The sequence below is a fragment of the Phalacrocorax aristotelis genome, unplaced genomic scaffold (genome assembly GCF_949628215.1).
Source record: "Phalacrocorax aristotelis unplaced genomic scaffold, bGulAri2.1 scaffold_248, whole genome shotgun sequence".
Classification (NCBI taxonomy): domain Eukaryota; kingdom Metazoa; phylum Chordata; class Aves; order Suliformes; family Phalacrocoracidae; genus Phalacrocorax; species Phalacrocorax aristotelis.
Genome location: NW_027441367.1, coordinates 36,436 through 55,301, shown reverse-complemented (window position 1 = coordinate 55,301; position 18,866 = coordinate 36,436). Strand labels below are relative to the sequence as shown.

The 18,866-nt window shown below is 66.3% G+C and overlaps 1 protein-coding gene and 1 long non-coding RNA gene across 2 annotated transcripts; both read right to left on the bottom strand.

Annotated features, from left to right (window-relative positions):
• Positions 1-1,988: 1,988 nt before the first annotated feature.
• LOC142051457 (uncharacterized) lies at positions 1,989-6,532 on the bottom strand. The gene is made up of 4 exons (XR_012658492.1): positions 5,595-6,532; positions 5,023-5,527; positions 3,681-3,779; positions 1,989-2,290 (listed from the first exon to the last, which is right to left on the bottom strand). It is a non-coding gene; the product is annotated as an uncharacterized LOC142051457 (long non-coding RNA).
• Positions 6,533-6,677: 145 nt separating this feature from the next.
• Positions 6,678-18,444, bottom strand: LOC142051456 (uncharacterized). Its single transcript, XM_075080579.1, has 7 exons — positions 18,325-18,444; positions 16,617-16,738; positions 16,411-16,516; positions 13,856-15,170; positions 8,191-8,246; positions 6,736-7,790; positions 6,678-6,689 (listed from the first exon to the last, which is right to left on the bottom strand). Exons 1-7 carry the CDS (start codon positions 18,437-18,439, stop codon positions 6,678-6,680), a joined length of 2,781 nt encoding a protein of 926 aa, XP_074936680.1. The 5' UTR covers positions 18,440-18,444.
• Positions 18,445-18,866: the final 422 nt, after the last annotated feature.

The following is an 18,866-nucleotide window of genomic DNA, read 5'->3' as shown; positions in this document are numbered from 1 at the left end:
ATTCAGGGAACAGGGACGTCCCTGTGTCTGCCCTGGGGACACCCTGAGACCAGGACTGTCCCCATCCCCACCCCAGTGTCACCCAGGCAGGACCGTCCCCATGTCATCCCCACGCCCAGCCGGCGTCACCCCAGGCCACCCCCGCAGTTGGGTGTCCCTGGGTGTCCCCAGGGTGTCCCTTAGTGTCCCTCAGGTGTCCCCGGGGTGTCCCCGCCTGTCCCGGGGGTGTCCCCAGGGTGTCCTGAAGGTGTCCCTGCCTGTCGCTTAGGTGTCCCTGCTTATCACCAGGGTGTCCCTGCACATCCCAAGGGTGTCCCCACGGTGTCCTGGGGTGTCCCGAGGGTGTCCCTGTGCATCCTGAGGGTGTCCCGGGTGTCCCAAGGGTGTCCCCGGGGTGTCCCCACATGCCCTGAGGGTGTCCCCGGGGTGTCCCCGCCGTGTTCCAGGGTGTCTCTGGGGTGTCACATGTGTCCCCAGGGTGTCCCTGCGCATCCCGAGTGTGTCCCCACATGCCCTGAGGGTGTCCCCGGGGTGTCCCCGGGGTGTCCCGGGGCGTCCTTGGGGTGTCCCCGTGCATCCTGAGGGTGTCCTGGGGTGTCCCCACATGCCCTGAGGGTGTCCCTGGGGTGTCCCTGGGGTGTCCCGGGGCGTCCTTGGGGAGTCCCCGCGCATCCTGAGGGTGTCCCAGGGTGTCCCCACATACCCTGAGGGTGTCCCTGGGGTGTCCCTGCGGTGTCCCGGGGCGTCCTTGGGGTGTCCCTGCGCATCCTGAGGGTGTCCCGGGGTGTCCCCGCATGCCCTGAGGGTGTCCCCGGGGTGTCCCCAGGGTGTCCCGGTGCGTCCTTGGGGAGTCCCCGCGCATCCTGAGGGTGTCCCCACATGCCCTGAGGGTGTCCCCGGGGTGTCCCCGGGGTGTCCCGGGGTGTCCTTGGGGAGTCCCCGCGCATCCTGAGGGTGTCCTGGGGTGTCCCCACATGCCCTGAGGGTGTCCCTGGGGTGTCCCCAGGGTGTCCCGGGGCATCCTTGGGGTGTCCCCGCACATCCTGAGGGTGTCCCAGGGTGTCCCCACATGCCCTGAGGGTGTCCCCGGGGTGTCCCCGGGGTGTCCCGGTGCGTCCTTGGGGAGTCCCCGCGCATCCTGAGGGTGTCCTGGGGTGTCCCCACATGCCCTGAGGGTGTCCCCAGGGTGTCCCCAGGGTGTCCCGGTGTGTCCTTGGGGTGTCCCCGCGCATCCTGAGGGTGTCCCCACATGCCCTGAGGGTGTCCCCAGGGTGTCCCCAGGGTGTCCCGGGGTGTCCTTGGGGTGTCCCCGCACATCCTGAGGGTGTCCCAGGGTGTCCCCACATGCCCTGAGGGTGTCCCCGGGGTGTCCCCGGGGTGTCCCGGGGCGTCCTTGGGGTGTCCCCGCACATCCTGAGGGTGTCCCCACATGCCCTGAGGGTGTCCCCGGGGTGTCCCCGGGGTGTCCCGGGGTGTCCTTAGGGAGTCCCCGCGCATCCTGAGGGTGTCCTGGGGTGTCCCCACATGCCCTGAGGGTGTCCCTGGGGTGTCCCCAGGGTGTCCCGGGGCATCCTTGGGGTGTCCCCGCGCATCCTGAGGGTGTCCCAGGGTGTCCCCACATTCCCTGAGGGTGTCCCTGGGGTGTCCCTGGGGTGTCCCGGGGCGTCCTTGGGGTGTCCCCACGCATCCTGAGGGTGTCCCAGGGTGTCCCCACATGCCCTGAGGGTGTCCCTGGGGTGTCCCCAGGGTGTCCCGGGGCATCCTTGGGGTGTCCCCGCGCATCCTGAGGGTGTCCCAGGGTGTCCCCACATGCCCTGAGGGTGTCCCCGGGGTGTCCCTGCGGTGTCCCGGGGCATCCTTGGGGTGTCCCCGTGCATCCTGAGGGTGTCCCAGGGTGTCCCCACATGCCCTGAGGGTGTCCCTGGGGTGTCCCCAGGGTGTCCCGGGGCATCCTTGGGGTGTCCCCGTGCATCCTGAGGGTGTCCCAGGGTGTCCCCACATACCCTGAGGGTGTCCCCAGGGTGTCCCCAGGGTGTCCCGGGGCGTCCTTGGGGTGTCCCCGCGCATCCTGAGGGTGTCCCGGGGTGTCCCCGCATGCCCTGAGGGTGTCCCCGCATGCCCTGAGGGTGTCCCCGGGGCGTCCCCGGGCTGTCCCCGCGCGTCCCCACCTGTCGTGGTCGGCGCTGCGGAAGCGGGGCAGGATCTGCCGGAAGCTGCTGGTGCGGTCGAGCTTGGGCTGGCTCTTGGTGCGCTTGATGGAGCTCTTCAGGCGGCGGCTCAGGAAGCCTTGCTGGGGTACAGGCGGCTGAGGGGGGGCCGGGGGGGCCGGGGGGGGGGCGGGGGGGGGCTGGGGCGGGAGGGGGGGGGGCCGGGGTGGGAGTGGTCCTGGGGGGTCACGGGGGGTCACGGGGATCCAAGGGGACCGGGGGACCACGGGGGCGATGGGGATGGATGGGGTAACCACGGTGATGGGGAGCCGGGTTACCATGGCAACGGGGAGCATTGGACCGGGGCTACCACGGCAACAGGTAACATAGGACCGGGGTTACCATGGCGACGGGTAATATAGGACCGCGGGGTTACCGTGGTGATGGGGGGGGTTTAGGGATGGGGTTACCACGGCAACGGGTAACATAGGACCGGGGTTCCCATGGCAACAGGGAGCATCGGACCAGGGTTACCACGGCAACGGGAATGTGGAGGAGTAGGGGGTAACCATGGGGATGAGGGAGCGGGGTTACCATGGCAACAGGCGTGTGCGGGGGGGGGGGGGAGGGGAGCGCGGTGACACGGGAGCGAGGTCACCGCAGCGACAGGTCATGGGCGGGGTGACGGTAACCATGGCAACGAGGGGGTCGGGGTAATGGCGGCGACAGGCGTGTGCGGGCCCAGGGTAGCCGTGACGACATGCAGGGGCGGGGCCGGGGTAACCACAGCAACAGGCATGTGCAGGACGGGGGTAACCACGGCAACATACGCGCGCGGGACCAGGGTAACCGTGAGGACACGCGTGGGCAGGACCGCGGTAACCATGGCAACAGGCGTGCATGGGATGAGCGTAACCATGGCAACACACACGTGTGGGATGAGGGTCACCGCGGTGACAGGCGTGTGCGGGACCACGGTAACCACGGCAACAGGCGTGCACAGCACCAGAGTGACCACAGCAACAAGCATGTGCGGGATGAGGGTTGCCATGACGACAGGTGTGTGCGGGACCACGGTAACCATGGCAACAAACACGTGTGGGACCAGGGTGACCGCGGCGACAGGCGTGTTTGGGATGAGGGTCACCACGGCGACAGGCGTGTGCGGGACCACAGTAACCACGGCAACAAGCACACACTGGGCCAGGGTAACCATGACGACAGGCGTGTGCGGGATGAGGGTAACCGCGGTGACAGGCGCGTGCAGGGCAATGGTTGCCATGACAACAGGCATGTGAGGGATGATGGCTGCCGTGACAACAGGCACATGCGGGTCCACGGTAACCATGGCAACAAGCATGCACTGGGCCAGGGTCACCACGGCGAGAGGCGCATGCAGGATGAGGGTAACCACGGCGACAAGCGTGCACGGGATGAGGGTCGCCATGACGACAGGCATGTGCGGGATGAGGGTAACCGCGGCGACAGGCACGCGCGGGGCGACGGTTGCCATGACGACAGGCGTGTGCTCACCGAGGGCCGGAAGGGGGGGGGCGGGCGGGGCGTCCATGTTGATGCTGTACTGCTTCCCCCCGGGGACGCTCTTCCTGCGGGAGCGGCCGCCGTGGTAATCTGGGGGGGGGGACGAGGGGGGGGACACGAGACTGAGGGGACACCGGGGACAAGGAGGGGACCCCCACATCCCCACCCCGCAGGGGACCCCCACATCCCCCCCACCCCGGGGGACCCCCACATCCCCCCCCCCCCCATCCATCTGCTGTGGGGAGGCGGGGGTTGTGAGGTTACGGGGGGGGGGGGGGCCCAGGCATCCGGGGAAGTTTTGGGGGGACCCAGGTATTTGGGGGGGACGCAGGTGACCTGGGGTGGATCCAGGTCACCTGGGAGGGATTTGGGGGAGCCCAGGCATCCAGGGAGGATTTGGGGGGGCCCAGGTGACCTGGGAGGGATTTGGGGGTGACCCAGGTGTCCTGAGGGGGATCCAGGTGACCCGGGAGGGATCTGGGGGTGACCCAGGTGTCCTGAGGGGGATCCAGGTCACCTGGGGGGGATTTGGGGGAGCCCAGGGATCCAGGGAGGATTTGGGGGGGCCCAGGTGACCGGGGAGGGATTTGGGGGGGACCATGGGGTCACCCCAGTATCGGAGAGGCCCCTGAAGGCCTCCCTCCCCCCATCCCCCACCTCCCAGCAGCCCCCGGGGTCCCTTCGCCCCCTCCCCCATCCCTCTGCCCCTCCCCCCCGTCCCTCCCCCCCATCCCCGACGTCACCCCCTCTCACCCCCCCAAAACAAGGGACATCCCTGTGCTCCGGGGGGGTCCCCCAAACTCTGCCCCCTCCCCAACAGCCCCTTAACTCTGCCCCTGGCCTTGGGGTCCCCCAAATCTTCCCCCCGAGACCCCCCCAAGCTCTTCCCCCCCCCCCCAAATACCCCCAACTCTGCCCCCAGCCCTGGGGCCCCCAACCGCCTTAACCCTAACACTCCCCCCCACAATATAACCTTAACTCTGACCTTGGGGGTCCCCCAAACTCTGCCCCCCCCAAGACCACCCCCAATATACCCTTAACTCTGCCCCCAGCCTTGGGGTCCCCCAAACTTTCTCCTCCTCCAAACCCCCTTAACTCTGCCCCCCCCCAGACCCCCCCCCCAAACTCCACCCCCAACCTTGGGGTCCCCCAAACTCTGTCTGCCCCCCCCAGACCCCTCCCCAATGTACCCTTAACTCTGCCCCTGACCTTGGGGGCCCCCCAAAACTTTGCCCCCCAAAACCCCCTTAACTCTGCCCCCCCACCAGCCCCCCCCCAAACTCCATCCCCAATCTTGGGGTCCCCCCCAGCCCCCCCCCACCCCGGTTCCTACCGGCCACGGTCCTGCTGCCACCCTCGAGGCTGAGGCGGGTGCCGGGGGGGGGGCCCCAGGGTGCCCCTCAGCGCCCAGGGGGGGCCCGGCTGGGGGGGGCCCCACATGGCGCCTCCCCCACCCTAGAGCGGCCCCGGGGGCCCCCCGCGAGGCCCGCGGGCGCCCGGCGGGGATCGGGCCCCCGGCCGCATCCCCGCACGCCTCGCACACGCGTGTGCCACGCGGCGCACGCCGGGGCCGGGGGGGGCACGAGAGGCAGCGGCGGTGGCAGGGGGGGCGGTTCAGGGAGTTGTGGGCCTTGCACACTCGCCCCGAGCCTTGCACACTCACCCCAAGCCTTGCACGCTCACCCCAGGCCTTGCACGCTCACCCTGGGCCGTGCATGCTCACACTCGCACCTGGAGCCGTGCACGCTCACTCCAGGCCTTGCACGCTCACCCGGGTCTTTGCACGCTCACACTTGCACCAGGAGCCGTGCACACTCACCCCCCCAGAGCCGTGCACACTCACTCCAGGCCGTGCACGGTCACACTCGCACCAGGAGCCTTGCACGCTCACCCCAGGCCGCGCACGCTCACACCAGGAGCTGTGCACACTCGCACCGGGCTGTGCACGCTTGCACTCGCACCAGGAGCCGTGCACGCTCACCCCAGGCCGTGCGTGCACGCTCACACTCACCCCTGAGCCATAGCCTGCCCCCCAAGCCATGCACGCTCACCCTCGCACGGTGCACGCTCGCCCCAGGCCCTGCACGCTCACTCTTACCCCCGAGCCGGGCACGCTCACGCCTGGCCGGCCATGCCCACACTCACCCTGGGCGCTTTGCACACTCACCGCCGGCCCTTTGCACACTCGCGCTCCCCCCCAGAGCCGGCCACGCTCACCTGCAAAGCCATGCACGCTCCGGCCGTGCACACGCACCCCCCCCCCCCCCCCGTGCCCTCCTGCTCACTCCCAGCCGTGCACGCTGTCACCCCCAGGCCCTGCACGCCCCCCCTCACCCCCAGAGCTTTGCACACTCACCCCCAGAGCTTTGCACGCTCCCCTTCACCCCCAAAGCTTTGCACACTCACCCCCAAGCTTTGCACACTCCGTCACCCCCAGAGCTTTGCACACTCACCCCCAAGCTTTGCACGCTCCCCTTCACCCCCAAAGCTTTGCACACTCACCCCCAGAGCTTTGCATGCTCACCGCCAGCCCTGCACGCTTGCTTGTCACTCCCAGAGCCTTGCACGCTCCCTGTCACCCCCAGAGCTTTGCACGCTCACCCCCAGAGCCTTGCACGCTCCCTGTCACCCCCGAGCTTTGCACGCTCAGCCCCGAGCCTTGCACACTCACTGCCAGCCTTGCACGCTTGCTAGTCGCTCCCAGAGCCTTGCACGCTCCCCGTCACCCCCAAAGCCCTGCGCGCTCCCCTCCGAGCTGTGCCTGCTCCCTGCCCCCCCAAACCCTTGCACACTCACCCCAGAGCTTTGCACGCCCGTTGTCACCCCCAGAGCCTTGCACGCTCCCCCCCAGCCTTGCACGCTCCCTGCCCCCCCCCCCCAAACCCTTGCACAGTCGCCGCCGGCCCTGCGCGCCCCCCACCCCCCCCCCCCCCCCCGCAAGCGTGCACGATCGCTCCGGCTTTGCACACTCGCCCCCCCGTTGCACACTCACCCCCGGCTCTGCACACTCGCCCCCGGCTTTGCACACTCGCCTCCGGCTTTGCACGCCCCCCCCCCCGTTGCACACTCGCTCCCGCCGTTGCACACTCGCCCCCCCGTTGCACACTCGCCCCGCCCGTTGCACGCTCGCCCCCGCCGTTGCACACTCACCCCCCGCCGCTCCCGCTCCCGCCGCCGCCACCGCCCCGCGCGCGCGCACGCTCCGCCCCCGCCGCGCGCGCCCCCCTCCGGCCCCGCCCCCCCAACGTCGGGCGCGCGCGGCCCCCCGCCCCGCCCCTGAAGGGGGGGGGGGGGGAATGGGGGGGCGGGGTCCGGGGGAGGGGGCGGGGCGGCGTTGCCCGGGAGACGTGGCCACGCCCCGCCGCCGCCGCAAGCGGGGTCTCGTGTCCGCGTGTGTCCCCCTCCCCCACTCCCGCCCCGCCCCCACCCCAGTGGGAACCTGCGGGATGGGGGGGGGGAGGGGACACGGGGGGGGGGACACACACGCGGCGACCCTCCCCCCCCCCGGTGACACCCGTGTGATGTCACCGGGGTCATCACGGGACAGTGGCACCGGTGGCACTGGTGGGGGTGGCGGGTGGGGGGGACAGGTGGACACTGGCGGCACTGGTGGGGGTGACACTGGTGATGGCGGTGATGGGGACACTGGTGGCAGTGGGGGCAGTGACACTGGTGACACTGGTGATGGCGGTGATGGGGACACTGGTGGCAGTGGGGGCAGTGACACTGGTGACACTGGTGGTGGCGGTGATGGGGACACTGGTGGCAGTGGGGGCAGTGACACTGGTGGCACTGGTGGTGGCGGTGATGGGGACACTGGTGGCAGTGGGGATGGTGACACTGGTGGCACTGGTGGTGGCGGTGATGGGGACACTGGTGGCAGTGGGGGCAGTGACACTGGTGACACTGGTGATGGCGGTGATGGGGACACTGGTGGCAGTGGGGGCAGTGACACTGGTGGCACTGGTGATGGCGGTGATGGGGACACTGGTGGCAGTGAGGATGGTGACACTGGTGGCACTGGTGATGGCGGTGATGGGGACACTGGTGGCAGTGGGGGCAGTGAGACTGGTGGCACTGGTGGTGGTGGTGATGGGGACACTGGTGGCAGTGGGGGCAGTGACACTGGTGGCACTGGTGATGGTGGTGATGGGGACACTGGTGGCAGTGGGGGCAGTGAGACTGGTGGCACTGGTGGTGGTGGTGATGGGGACACTGGTGGCAGTGGGGGCAGTGACACTGGTGGCACTGGTGATGGCGGTGATGGGGACACTGGTGGCAGTGGGGGCAGTGACACTGGTGACACTGGTGATGACGGTGATGGGGACACTGGTGGCAGTGGGGATGGTGACACTGGTGGCACTGGTGGTGGCGGTGATGGGGACACTGGTGGCAGTGGGGGCAGTGAGACTGGTGGCACTGGTGGTGGCGGTGATGGGGACACTGGTGGCAGTGGGGGCAGTGACACTGGTGGCACTGGTGGTGGCGGTGATGGGGACACTGGTGGCAGTGAGGATGGTGACAATGGTGACACTGGTGATGACGGTGATGGGGACACTGGTGGCAGTGGGGGCAGTGAGACTGGTGGCACTGGTGGTGGTGGTGATGGGGACACTGGTGGCAGTGGGGGCAGTGACACTGGTGACACTGGTGATGACGGTGATGGGGACACTGGTGGCAGTGGGGACGGGGACACTGGTGGCACTGGTGGTGGTGGTGATGGGGACACTGGTGGCAGTGGGGGCAGTGAGACTGGTGGCACTGGTGGTGGCGGTGATGGGGACACTGGTGGCAGTGGGGGCAGTGACACAGGTGGCACTGGTGGTGGTGGTGATGGGGACACTGGTGGCAGTGGGGACGGGGACACTGGTGGCCCTGGTGGTGGCGGTGATGGGGACACTGGTGGCAGTGGGGGCAGTGAGACTGGTGGCACTGGTGGTGGCGGTGATGGGGACACTGGTGGCAGTGGGGGCAGTGAGACTGGTGGCACTGGTGGTGGCGGTGATGGGGACACTGGTGGCAGTGGGGGCAGTGAGACTGGTGGCACTGGTGGTGGCGGTGATGGGGACACTGGTGGCAGTGGGGGCAGTGAGACTGGTGGCACTGGTGGTGGTGGTGATGGGGACACTGGTGGCAGTGGGGGCAGTGACACTGGTGGCACTGGTGATGGTGGTGATGGGGACACTGGTGGCAGTGAGGATGGGGACACTGGTGACACTGGTGATGACGGTGATGGGGACACTGGTGGCAGTGGGGGCAGTGAGACTGGTGGCACTGGTGGTGGTGGTGATGGGGACACTGGTGGCAGTGGGGGCAGTGACACTGGTGACACTGGTGATGACGGTGATGGGGACACTGGTGGCAGTGGGGGCAGTGACACTGGTGGCACTGGTGGTGGTGGTGATGGGGACACTGGTGGCAGTGGGGGCAGTGACACAGGTGGCACTGGTGGTGGTGGTGATGGGGACACTGGTGGCAGTGGGGACGGGGACACTGGTGACACTGGTGGTGGCGGTGATGGGGACACTGGTGGCAGTGGGGGCAGTGACACTGGTGACACTGGTGATGGCGGTGATGGGGACACTGGTGGCAGTGGGGGCAGTGACACTGGTGGCACTGGTGATGGCGGTGATGGGGACACTGGTGGCAGTGAGGATGGTGACACTGGTGGCACTGGTGGTGGTGGTGATGGGGACACTGGTGGCAGTGGGGGCAGTGACACTGGTGGCACTGGTGATGGCGGTGATGGGGACACTGGTGGCAGTGAGGATTGTGACACTGGTGGCACTGGTGGTGGTGGTGATGGGGACACTGGTGGCAGTGGGGGCAGTGACACTGGTGGCACTGGTGATGGTGGTGATGGGGACACTGGTGGCAGTGAGGATGGGGACACTGGTGACACTGGTGATGACGGTGATGGGGACACTGGTGGCAGTGGGGGCAGTGAGACTGGTGGCACTGGTGGTGGTGGTGATGGGGACACTGGTGGCAGTGGGGGCAGTGACACTGGTGACACTGGTGATGACGGTGATGGGGACACTGGTGGCAGTGGGGGCAGTGAGACTGGTGGCACTGGTGGTGGTGGTGATGGGGACACTGGTGGCAGTGGGGGCAGTGACACTGGTGGCACTGGTGGTGGTGGTGATGGGGACACTGGTGGCAGTGGGGACGGGGACACTGGTGGCACTGGTGGTGGTGGTGATGGGGACACTGGTGGCAGTGGGGGCAGTGACACTGGTGGCACTGGTGATGGTGGTGATGGGGACACTGGTGGCAGTGAGGATGGGGACACTGGTGACACTGGTGATGACGGTGATGGGGACACTGGTGGCAGTGGGGGCAGTGAGACTGGTGGCACTGGTGGTGGTGGTGATGGGGACACTGGTGGCAGTGGGGGCAGTGACACTGGTGACACTGGTGATGACGGTGATGGGGACACTGGTGGCAGTGGGGGCAGTGAGACTGGTGGCACTGGTGGTGGTGGTGATGGGGACACTGGTGGCAGTGGGGGCAGTGACACTGGTGACACTGGTGGTGGTGGTGATGGGGACACTGGTGGCAGTGGGGACGGGGACACTGGTGGCACTGGTGGTGGCGGTGATGGGGACACTGGTGGCAGTGGGGATGGTGACACTGGTGGCACTGGTGGTGGCGGTGATGGGGACACTGGTGGCAGTGGGGGCAGTGAGACTGGTGGCACTGGTGGTGGTGGTGATGGGGACACTGGTGGCAGTGGGGGCAGTGACACTGGTGACACTGGTGGTGGTGGTGATGGGGACACTGGTGGCAGTGGGGACGGGGACACTGGTGGCACTGGTGGTGGCGGTGATGGGGACACTGGTGGCAGTGGGGATGGTGACACTGGTGGCACTGGTGGTGGCGGTGATGGGGACACTGGTGGCAGTGGGGGCAGTGAGACTGGTGGCACTGGTGGTGGTGGTGATGGGGACGCTGGTGGCAGTGGGGGCAGTGACACTGGTGACACTGGTGATGACGGTGATGGGGACACTGGTGGCAGTGAGGGCAGTGACACTGGTGGCACTGGTGGTGGTGGTGATGGGGACACTGGTGGCAGTGGGGACGGGGACACTGGTGGCACTGGTGGTGGCGGTGATGGGGACACTGGTGGCAGTGGGGATGGTGACACTGGTGGCACTGGTGGTGGCGGTGATGGGGACACTGGTGGCAGTGGGGGCAGTGAGACTGGTGGCACTGGTGGTGGCGGTGATGGGGACACTGGTGGCAGTGGGGGCAGTGACACTGGTGACACTGGTGATGGTGGTGATGGGGACACTGGTGGCAGTGGGGGCAGTGAGACTGGTGGCACTGGTGGTGGCGGTGATGGGGACACTGGTGGCAGTGGGGGCAGTGACACTGGTGGCACTGGTGGTGGCGGTGATGGGGACACTGGTGGCAGTGGGGGCAGTGACACTGGTGGCACTGGTGGTGGTGGTGATGGGGACACTGGTGGCAGTGGGGACGGGGACACTGGTGGCACTGGTGGTGGCGGTGATGGGGACACTGGTGGCAGTGGGGATGGTGACACTGGTGGCACTGGTGGTGGCGGTGATGGGGACACTGGTGGCAGTGGGGGCAGTGAGACTGGTGGCACTGGTGGTGGCGGTGATGGGGACACTGGTGGCAGTGGGGGCAGTGACACTGGTGACACTGGTGATGGTGGTGATGGGGACACTGGTGGCAGTGGGGGCAGTGAGACTGGTGGCACTGGTGGTGGCGGTGATGGGGACACTGGTGGCAGTGGGGGCAGTGACACTGGTGGCACTGGTGGTGGCGGTGATGGGGACACTGGTGGCAGTGGGGGCAGTGACACTGGTGGCACTGGTGGTGGTGGTGATGGGGACACTGGTGGCAGTGGGGACGGGGACACTGGTGGCACTGGTGGTGGTGGTGATGGGGACACTGGTGGCAGTGGGGGCAGTGAGACTGGTGGCACTGGTGGTGGCGGTGATGGGGACACTGGTGGCAGTGGGGACGGGGACACTGGTGACACTGGTGGTGGCGGTGATGGGGACACTGGTGGCAGTGGGGGCAGTGACACTGGTGACACTGGTGATGGCGGTGATGGGGACACTGGTGGCAGTGGGGGCAGTGACACTGGTGGCACTGGTGATGGCGGTGATGGGGACACTGGTGGCAGTGAGGATGGTGACACTGGTGGCACTGGTGGTGGTGGTGATGGGGACACTGGTGGCAGTGGGGGCAGTGACACTGGTGGCACTGGTGATGGCGGTGATGGGGACACTGGTGGCAGTGAGGATTGTGACACTGGTGGCACTGGTGGTGGTGGTGATGGGGACACTGGTGGCAGTGGGGGCAGTGACACTGGTGGCACTGGTGATGGTGGTGATGGGGACACTGGTGGCAGTGAGGATGGGGACACTGGTGACACTGGTGATGACGGTGATGGGGACACTGGTGGCAGTGGGGGCAGTGAGACTGGTGGCACTGGTGGTGGTGGTGATGGGGACACTGGTGGCAGTGGGGGCAGTGACACTGGTGACACTGGTGATGACGGTGATGGGGACACTGGTGGCAGTGGGGGCAGTGAGACTGGTGGCACTGGTGGTGGTGGTGATGGGGACACTGGTGGCAGTGGGGGCAGTGACACTGGTGGCACTGGTGGTGGTGGTGATGGGGACACTGGTGGCAGTGGGGACGGGGACACTGGTGGCACTGGTGGTGGTGGTGATGGGGACACTGGTGGCAGTGGGGGCAGTGACACTGGTGGCACTGGTGATGGTGGTGATGGGGACACTGGTGGCAGTGAGGATGGGGACACTGGTGACACTGGTGATGACGGTGATGGGGACACTGGTGGCAGTGGGGGCAGTGAGACTGGTGGCACTGGTGGTGGTGGTGATGGGGACACTGGTGGCAGTGGGGGCAGTGACACTGGTGACACTGGTGATGACGGTGATGGGGACACTGGTGGCAGTGGGGGCAGTGAGACTGGTGGCACTGGTGGTGGTGGTGATGGGGACACTGGTGGCAGTGGGGGCAGTGACACTGGTGACACTGGTGGTGGTGGTGATGGGGACACTGGTGGCAGTGGGGACGGGGACACTGGTGGCACTGGTGGTGGCGGTGATGGGGACACTGGTGGCAGTGGGGATGGTGACACTGGTGGCACTGGTGGTGGCGGTGATGGGGACACTGGTGGCAGTGGGGGCAGTGAGACTGGTGGCACTGGTGGTGGTGGTGATGGGGACACTGGTGGCAGTGGGGGCAGTGACACTGGTGACACTGGTGGTGGTGGTGATGGGGACACTGGTGGCAGTGGGGACGGGGACACTGGTGGCACTGGTGGTGGCGGTGATGGGGACACTGGTGGCAGTGGGGATGGTGACACTGGTGGCACTGGTGGTGGCGGTGATGGGGACACTGGTGGCAGTGGGGGCAGTGAGACTGGTGGCACTGGTGGTGGTGGTGATGGGGACGCTGGTGGCAGTGGGGGCAGTGACACTGGTGACACTGGTGATGACGGTGATGGGGACACTGGTGGCAGTGAGGGCAGTGACACTGGTGGCACTGGTGGTGGTGGTGATGGGGACACTGGTGGCAGTGGGGACGGGGACACTGGTGGCACTGGTGGTGGCGGTGATGGGGACACTGGTGGCAGTGGGGATGGTGACACTGGTGGCACTGGTGGTGGCGGTGATGGGGACACTGGTGGCAGTGGGGGCAGTGAGACTGGTGGCACTGGTGGTGGCGGTGATGGGGACACTGGTGGCAGTGGGGGCAGTGACACTGGTGACACTGGTGATGGTGGTGATGGGGACACTGGTGGCAGTGGGGGCAGTGAGACTGGTGGCACTGGTGGTGGCGGTGATGGGGACACTGGTGGCAGTGGGGGCAGTGACACTGGTGGCACTGGTGGTGGCGGTGATGGGGACACTGGTGGCAGTGGGGGCAGTGACACTGGTGGCACTGGTGGTGGTGGTGATGGGGACACTGGTGGCAGTGGGGACGGGGACACTGGTGGCACTGGTGGTGGTGGTGATGGGGACACTGGTGGCAGTGGGGGCAGTGAGACTGGTGGCACTGGTGGTGGCGGTGATGGGGACACTGGTGGCAGTGGGGACGGGGACACTGGTGGCACTGGTGGTGGTGGTGATGGGGACACTGGTGGCAGTGGGGGCAGTGACACTGGTGGCACTGGTGGTGGTGGTGATGGGGACACTGGTGGCAGTGGGGGCAGTGACACTGGTGGCACTGGTGGTGGTGGTGATGGGGACACTGGTGGCAGTGGGGGCAGTGACACTGGTGGCACTGGTGACGTGGCACTGGTGGCACTGTTGGTGGTCATGGCAGTGAGGATGGTGACACTGGTGGCACTGGTGATGGTGGCACTGGTGGCACTGGTGATGGTGGCACTGGGGACACTGGTGATGGTGGCACTGGTGGCACGGGGGACAGGAGCAGTGAGGGAGGGGTGTGACAGTGGTGACGTCACAGTGACGATGGTGGCCGGGGACGGTGGCAGGGGTGACAGTGGTTGTGGCACTGGTGACACTGGTGGCGACACTGGTGACACTGGTGGTGGCATGGTGACCCAGGTAGCAGCAGTGGTGACACTGGTGACACTGGTGGCCATGGCATGGGGACACTGTGGCACTGGTGGTGACAATGGTGATGGTGACACTGGTGGTGACAGCAGTGGTGACACTGGTGGCACTGGTGTGACAGTGGCAGTGATGGTGGTGCTGGTGTGACACTGGTGGTGGCACGGTGACACTGGTGACAGTGATGGTGACACTGGTGTGACACTGGTGGTGGCAGTGTTTGTGGCGTGGTGATACTGGTGGCACTGGTGGTGACGCTGGTGGCAGCGGTGGGGACAGTGGCTGTGATGGTGACACTGGGGACGGTGGCGGTGACACTGGTGTTGGCATGGTGACACTGACGGTGACGGTGACATGGTGACAGGGGTGGTGACAGTGGTTGTGGTATGGTGACACTGACGGTGACATGGTGACACTGATGGTGACAGCAATGGTGACAGCAATGGTGACACTGACAGTGACATGGTGACAGTGACAGTAACAGTGATGGTGGCAGCGATGGTGACACTGAGGGTGTCAGTGATGGTGACAGGGTGACGGTGGTCGTGGCACAGTGACACTGACGGTGGCAGCGATGGTGACAGCGATTGGTGACACGGTGGCACGGACGGTGACGGTGACATGGTGACAGCGACGGTGACACGGTGACGGTGATGGTGACACGGTGACACGGACGTGACAGTGATGGTGCCAGCGATTGGTGACATGGCGACGGCGACGGCGATGGTGACACGGTGACAGTGACACAGTGACAGTGACAGCGACGGTGACACGGTGACGGTGGCCGGTCCCCACGCGTGGGCGGAGCCTGCGGGGGCGGGGCGGGGGCGGGGGAGGGGGAGGGGCGCGTCCCCCCCGCGCTGTCGCCGTTGCCGTGGCGACGCGTTTTTCAGCCCAACTTTGCCGGGAGACCAAAAAAAAAAAAAATTAAAAATTTTCTTTTTTTAAAATGCCGGGAGGAAGCCGGGGGTGGGGGAGGGGCGGGGGGAGGGGCACCCCCGTGTCCCCCCGTGTCCCCGCCCCACCCCACCCCCCCCCCGAGCCCACCCACGGAGCCGGGGAGGGGGGAGGGGCAGCGCCCGGACACACCTGGGTCCCCTCCATGCCCCTCCCCCACCCCGAGGGGACCCAGGTGTTGGGGGGGGAGGGGTGACACCTGGGTCCCCACGGGGGGGAGGGGCAGAGGTGACCCCGGGGGGGGGGAGGGGCAAAGTGAGGGGGGAGGGTCAAGCCCACCCTTTTTGGATTTTAAAATTGTTAAATTTTTAATTTATTTTTTATTGTTTAAAATTTTTTAAATTTTTTTAATTCTTAATTTTCAATATTTTATTTTTCACTTTTTAACTTTTCAAATTTTTACTTTTTTATTTTCCAGTTTTTCATTTTTCAATTTTTCTCTTTCTTAATTTTCCATTTTTTCCGCTTTATTTTTAATTTTCATTTTTTTCAGTTTTCAGTTTTGCATTTTTCAAGTTTTGTATCTTCAATTTTTAACTCTTCAATTCTTTAATTTTCCATTTTTCATTTTCCATTTTTTACTTTTTCACATTTTTAGTTTCCTTTTTTCCTTTTCAATTTTTAATTTTCCGTTTTGAATTTTCCATTTTTTCCCTTTACAACTCTTTAATTTTTCTTTTTTCTTTTCCATTTTTAATTTTCCATTTTTAATTTTCCCTTTTTTCCTTTTCAATTTTTAATTTTCCATTTTTAATTTTCCATTTTTTGTGTCCCAATTTTTTCCTTTCGATTCTCCATTTTTAAAGTTGTCTCTAAGTTTCACTCTTTCATTTTTAATTAATTTTTTCTCCTTTTAAAGAATTTTACTTTTCTTTTAAAAAAAAATTCCATTTTTAATTTTTAAAATTTTTTAAATTTTTTTTTTTTCTTAAATTCGGGGGGGTGGGGGGGAGGGGCGGGGTGGGGGAGGGGTAGGACCAGCCGCCTCCCTCCCCCGCTGGTGTTGGGGGGGGGGGGGGGGGGGGGGGGGTGGGGTGGGGTGGGTGTTCCCTAGCAACGGTTGCCGAGCAGCCATGCGTGCCTCCGGCGAGCATTATGGGATGGCAAATTAAAACCCGGGGGGGTGGGGTGGGGGGTGATGTCTCCTTCCCCCCCGGCCCTGCCCCTCCCCCCGCCGGTACCGTGCTCGGGGTGGGGGCGCCCCTCCACCGGGACGCTGACGGTGCGGCGCAGCAGTTTGCTCCGGCACGGTTCGCTCCGGCGGTCCCGGATGAGCAGCGGGTGGATCTGGGGGGTGGGGGGGGGGGGTTGGGGGGAGGGGGGGTGGGTGTTAAGTAAGATAATGGGAGACACCCCCCCCCCCCAACCCCACCCCCACCCCCCTCACCTCCTCCTCATCCAGCATCAGCAGCTGGTTCCCGGAGATGATGCAAAATCGGGGGTTCCAGGGTGGGCGCTCGTAGGGGGAGGGGGCGTAGGGCCCGCGCGCCAGGGGGGCTCCTCGCACATCTGGGGGTGGGGGAGGGGTGGGGGTCACCGCTGGGGTCACCCCTCCTCCCCCCATCCCGCTGCTTCCCCCCCCCCCCCCCCCCCGCCCCAACGGGTGCATCCCCGCGTTGCTCCGGTAACCGCAGCCCACGGAGAGGGGGGAGGGGCGGGGGTTGGGGAAGGGTGGGTGAGGACCCCCACCCCCACCCCCCCACCCCCCAACCGGACTCCTGAGACCCCTCCTGGATATGGGGGTTCACCCCCACCTCCACCCCTCCCCCATCGCTGACATTGGGGTCCTTCGGCCTCCCACGCTGAGGGTGGGGGAGGGGCGAGGCCTGGACGCCTGGGGGTGTCCTCCCCCCACATCGGGATCCCCCCACCCCCCCGCGAATATTGGGGTCCCCCCGGGGGTGAGACCTGACCAACCAGCCCCACCCCCACCCCCAAAATCCGGCTGCCGGCGCCCCCCAAGGCTCCGGTACCGGGGGGGGGGGGGGAGGGGAAGGCCCGGAGGCCTGAGTCCCCCCTCCCCCCCCGGATATCGGGGTCCCCCCCCCCGCCCCCCCCCCGAGCCCGCGGCCCCGGCCCCGTTTCCGAAGTGGGTCAGGCCGGTCCCCGGGGACACCCCCCCTCCGGCCCCGCCCACACCCCCGGACCCCCAACCCCAGGATCGGGCCCTGGCCGCGGGGGTGAACCCGCCGCTGGGACCAGCATCCCCCGGCACCGGCATTACCGGGCACCAGTATCCCCCAGTACCGGCATCCCCCGGAACCAGTATCCCCCAGTACCAGTATCCCCCAGTACAAGGCTCTCCCAGTACCAGTATCCCCCAGTAGCAGCATCCTCCCCCAGTACCGGCATTACTGGGCACCACTAACCCCCAGTACCGGCATCCCCGGTACCAGTATCCCCCAGTACCGCCATCCCCCGATACCAGCATCCTCCCCCAGCACCGGCATTACTGGGCACCAGTAACCCCCAGTACCGCCATCCCCCGGTACCAGTATCCCCCAGTACCGCCATCCCCCGCTCCCAGCATCCCCCAATACCGGCATCCTCCCCCAGTACCGGCATTACTGGGCACCAGTAACCCCCAGTACCGCCATCCCCCGGCACCACTGTCCCCCAGTATCACCATCCCCAGTACCAGCATCCCCCAGTAGCAGCATCCTCCCCCAGCACCGGCATTACTGGGCACCAGTATCCCCCCAGTATCGCCACCCCCGGTACCGGCATCCCCCAGTACCAGCATCCCCCAGTACCAGCATCCCCCAGTACCAGCATCTCCCAGTAGCAGCATCCTCCCCCAGCACCGGCATTACTGGGCACCAGTATCCCCCAGTACCACCGCCCCCGGTACCAGTACGCCCCAGTACCGCCATCCCCCGCTCCCAGCATCCCCCAGTCCCGGTCCCCGTCCCCCCCCCCCCGCCTCCCGGTGCTGATCCCGGCCCCACCCGGGGCCGTTTCCCCCCCCCCTCCCCCCCTCCTCCCCCGGTACCGGCGGCGAGGCCGGGCCGCTGCCGACCCTCCCCCACCCGGTACCGCCCCTCCCCCCTCCCGGAGCCCCCCCCCGTCCCCGTCCCCCCCCCCGGTACCGGTACCTCGGAAGGGGACATAGGACATGGTTCCTCCGCCGCTGCTTCCCCCGGGCGCCGGCACGGGCGGCGCGAGGGACCCAGGGGGGCGGGGGGAGGGGCGGGGGGAGGGGCGGGGCATGGGGGAGGGGCGGCGTGGGGGAGGGGCGGGGAAGGGAGGGACAGAGGGAGGGAAGGGTGGGACACTGGGAGGGAGTGGGAAAGGGAAAGGGGTGGGAAAGGGTGAGGGGGTGGGAAGGGGTGGTGCGAGGGACCCGGGGGGCGGGGGGAGGGGCGGGGGAGAGGCGGGGCATGGGGGAGGGGCGGTGTGGGGGAGGGGCGGGGAAGGGAGGGAGAGAGGGCGAAGTTCGGAAAGTGGGAGGGGGTGGAAAAAGGGGAGGGGGTGGGAAAGGGGCGGTGCGAGGGATCGGGGGGCGGGGGAGGGGCGGGGCATGGGGAGGAGTGGCATGGGGGAGGGGCGGAGAGGGGAGAGACGGGGAGGAGGTGGGAATGGGGGAGGGGTGGAGGGAGGGGAGGAGGTTGGAAAGGGGCGGGGCGGGGAACACGGG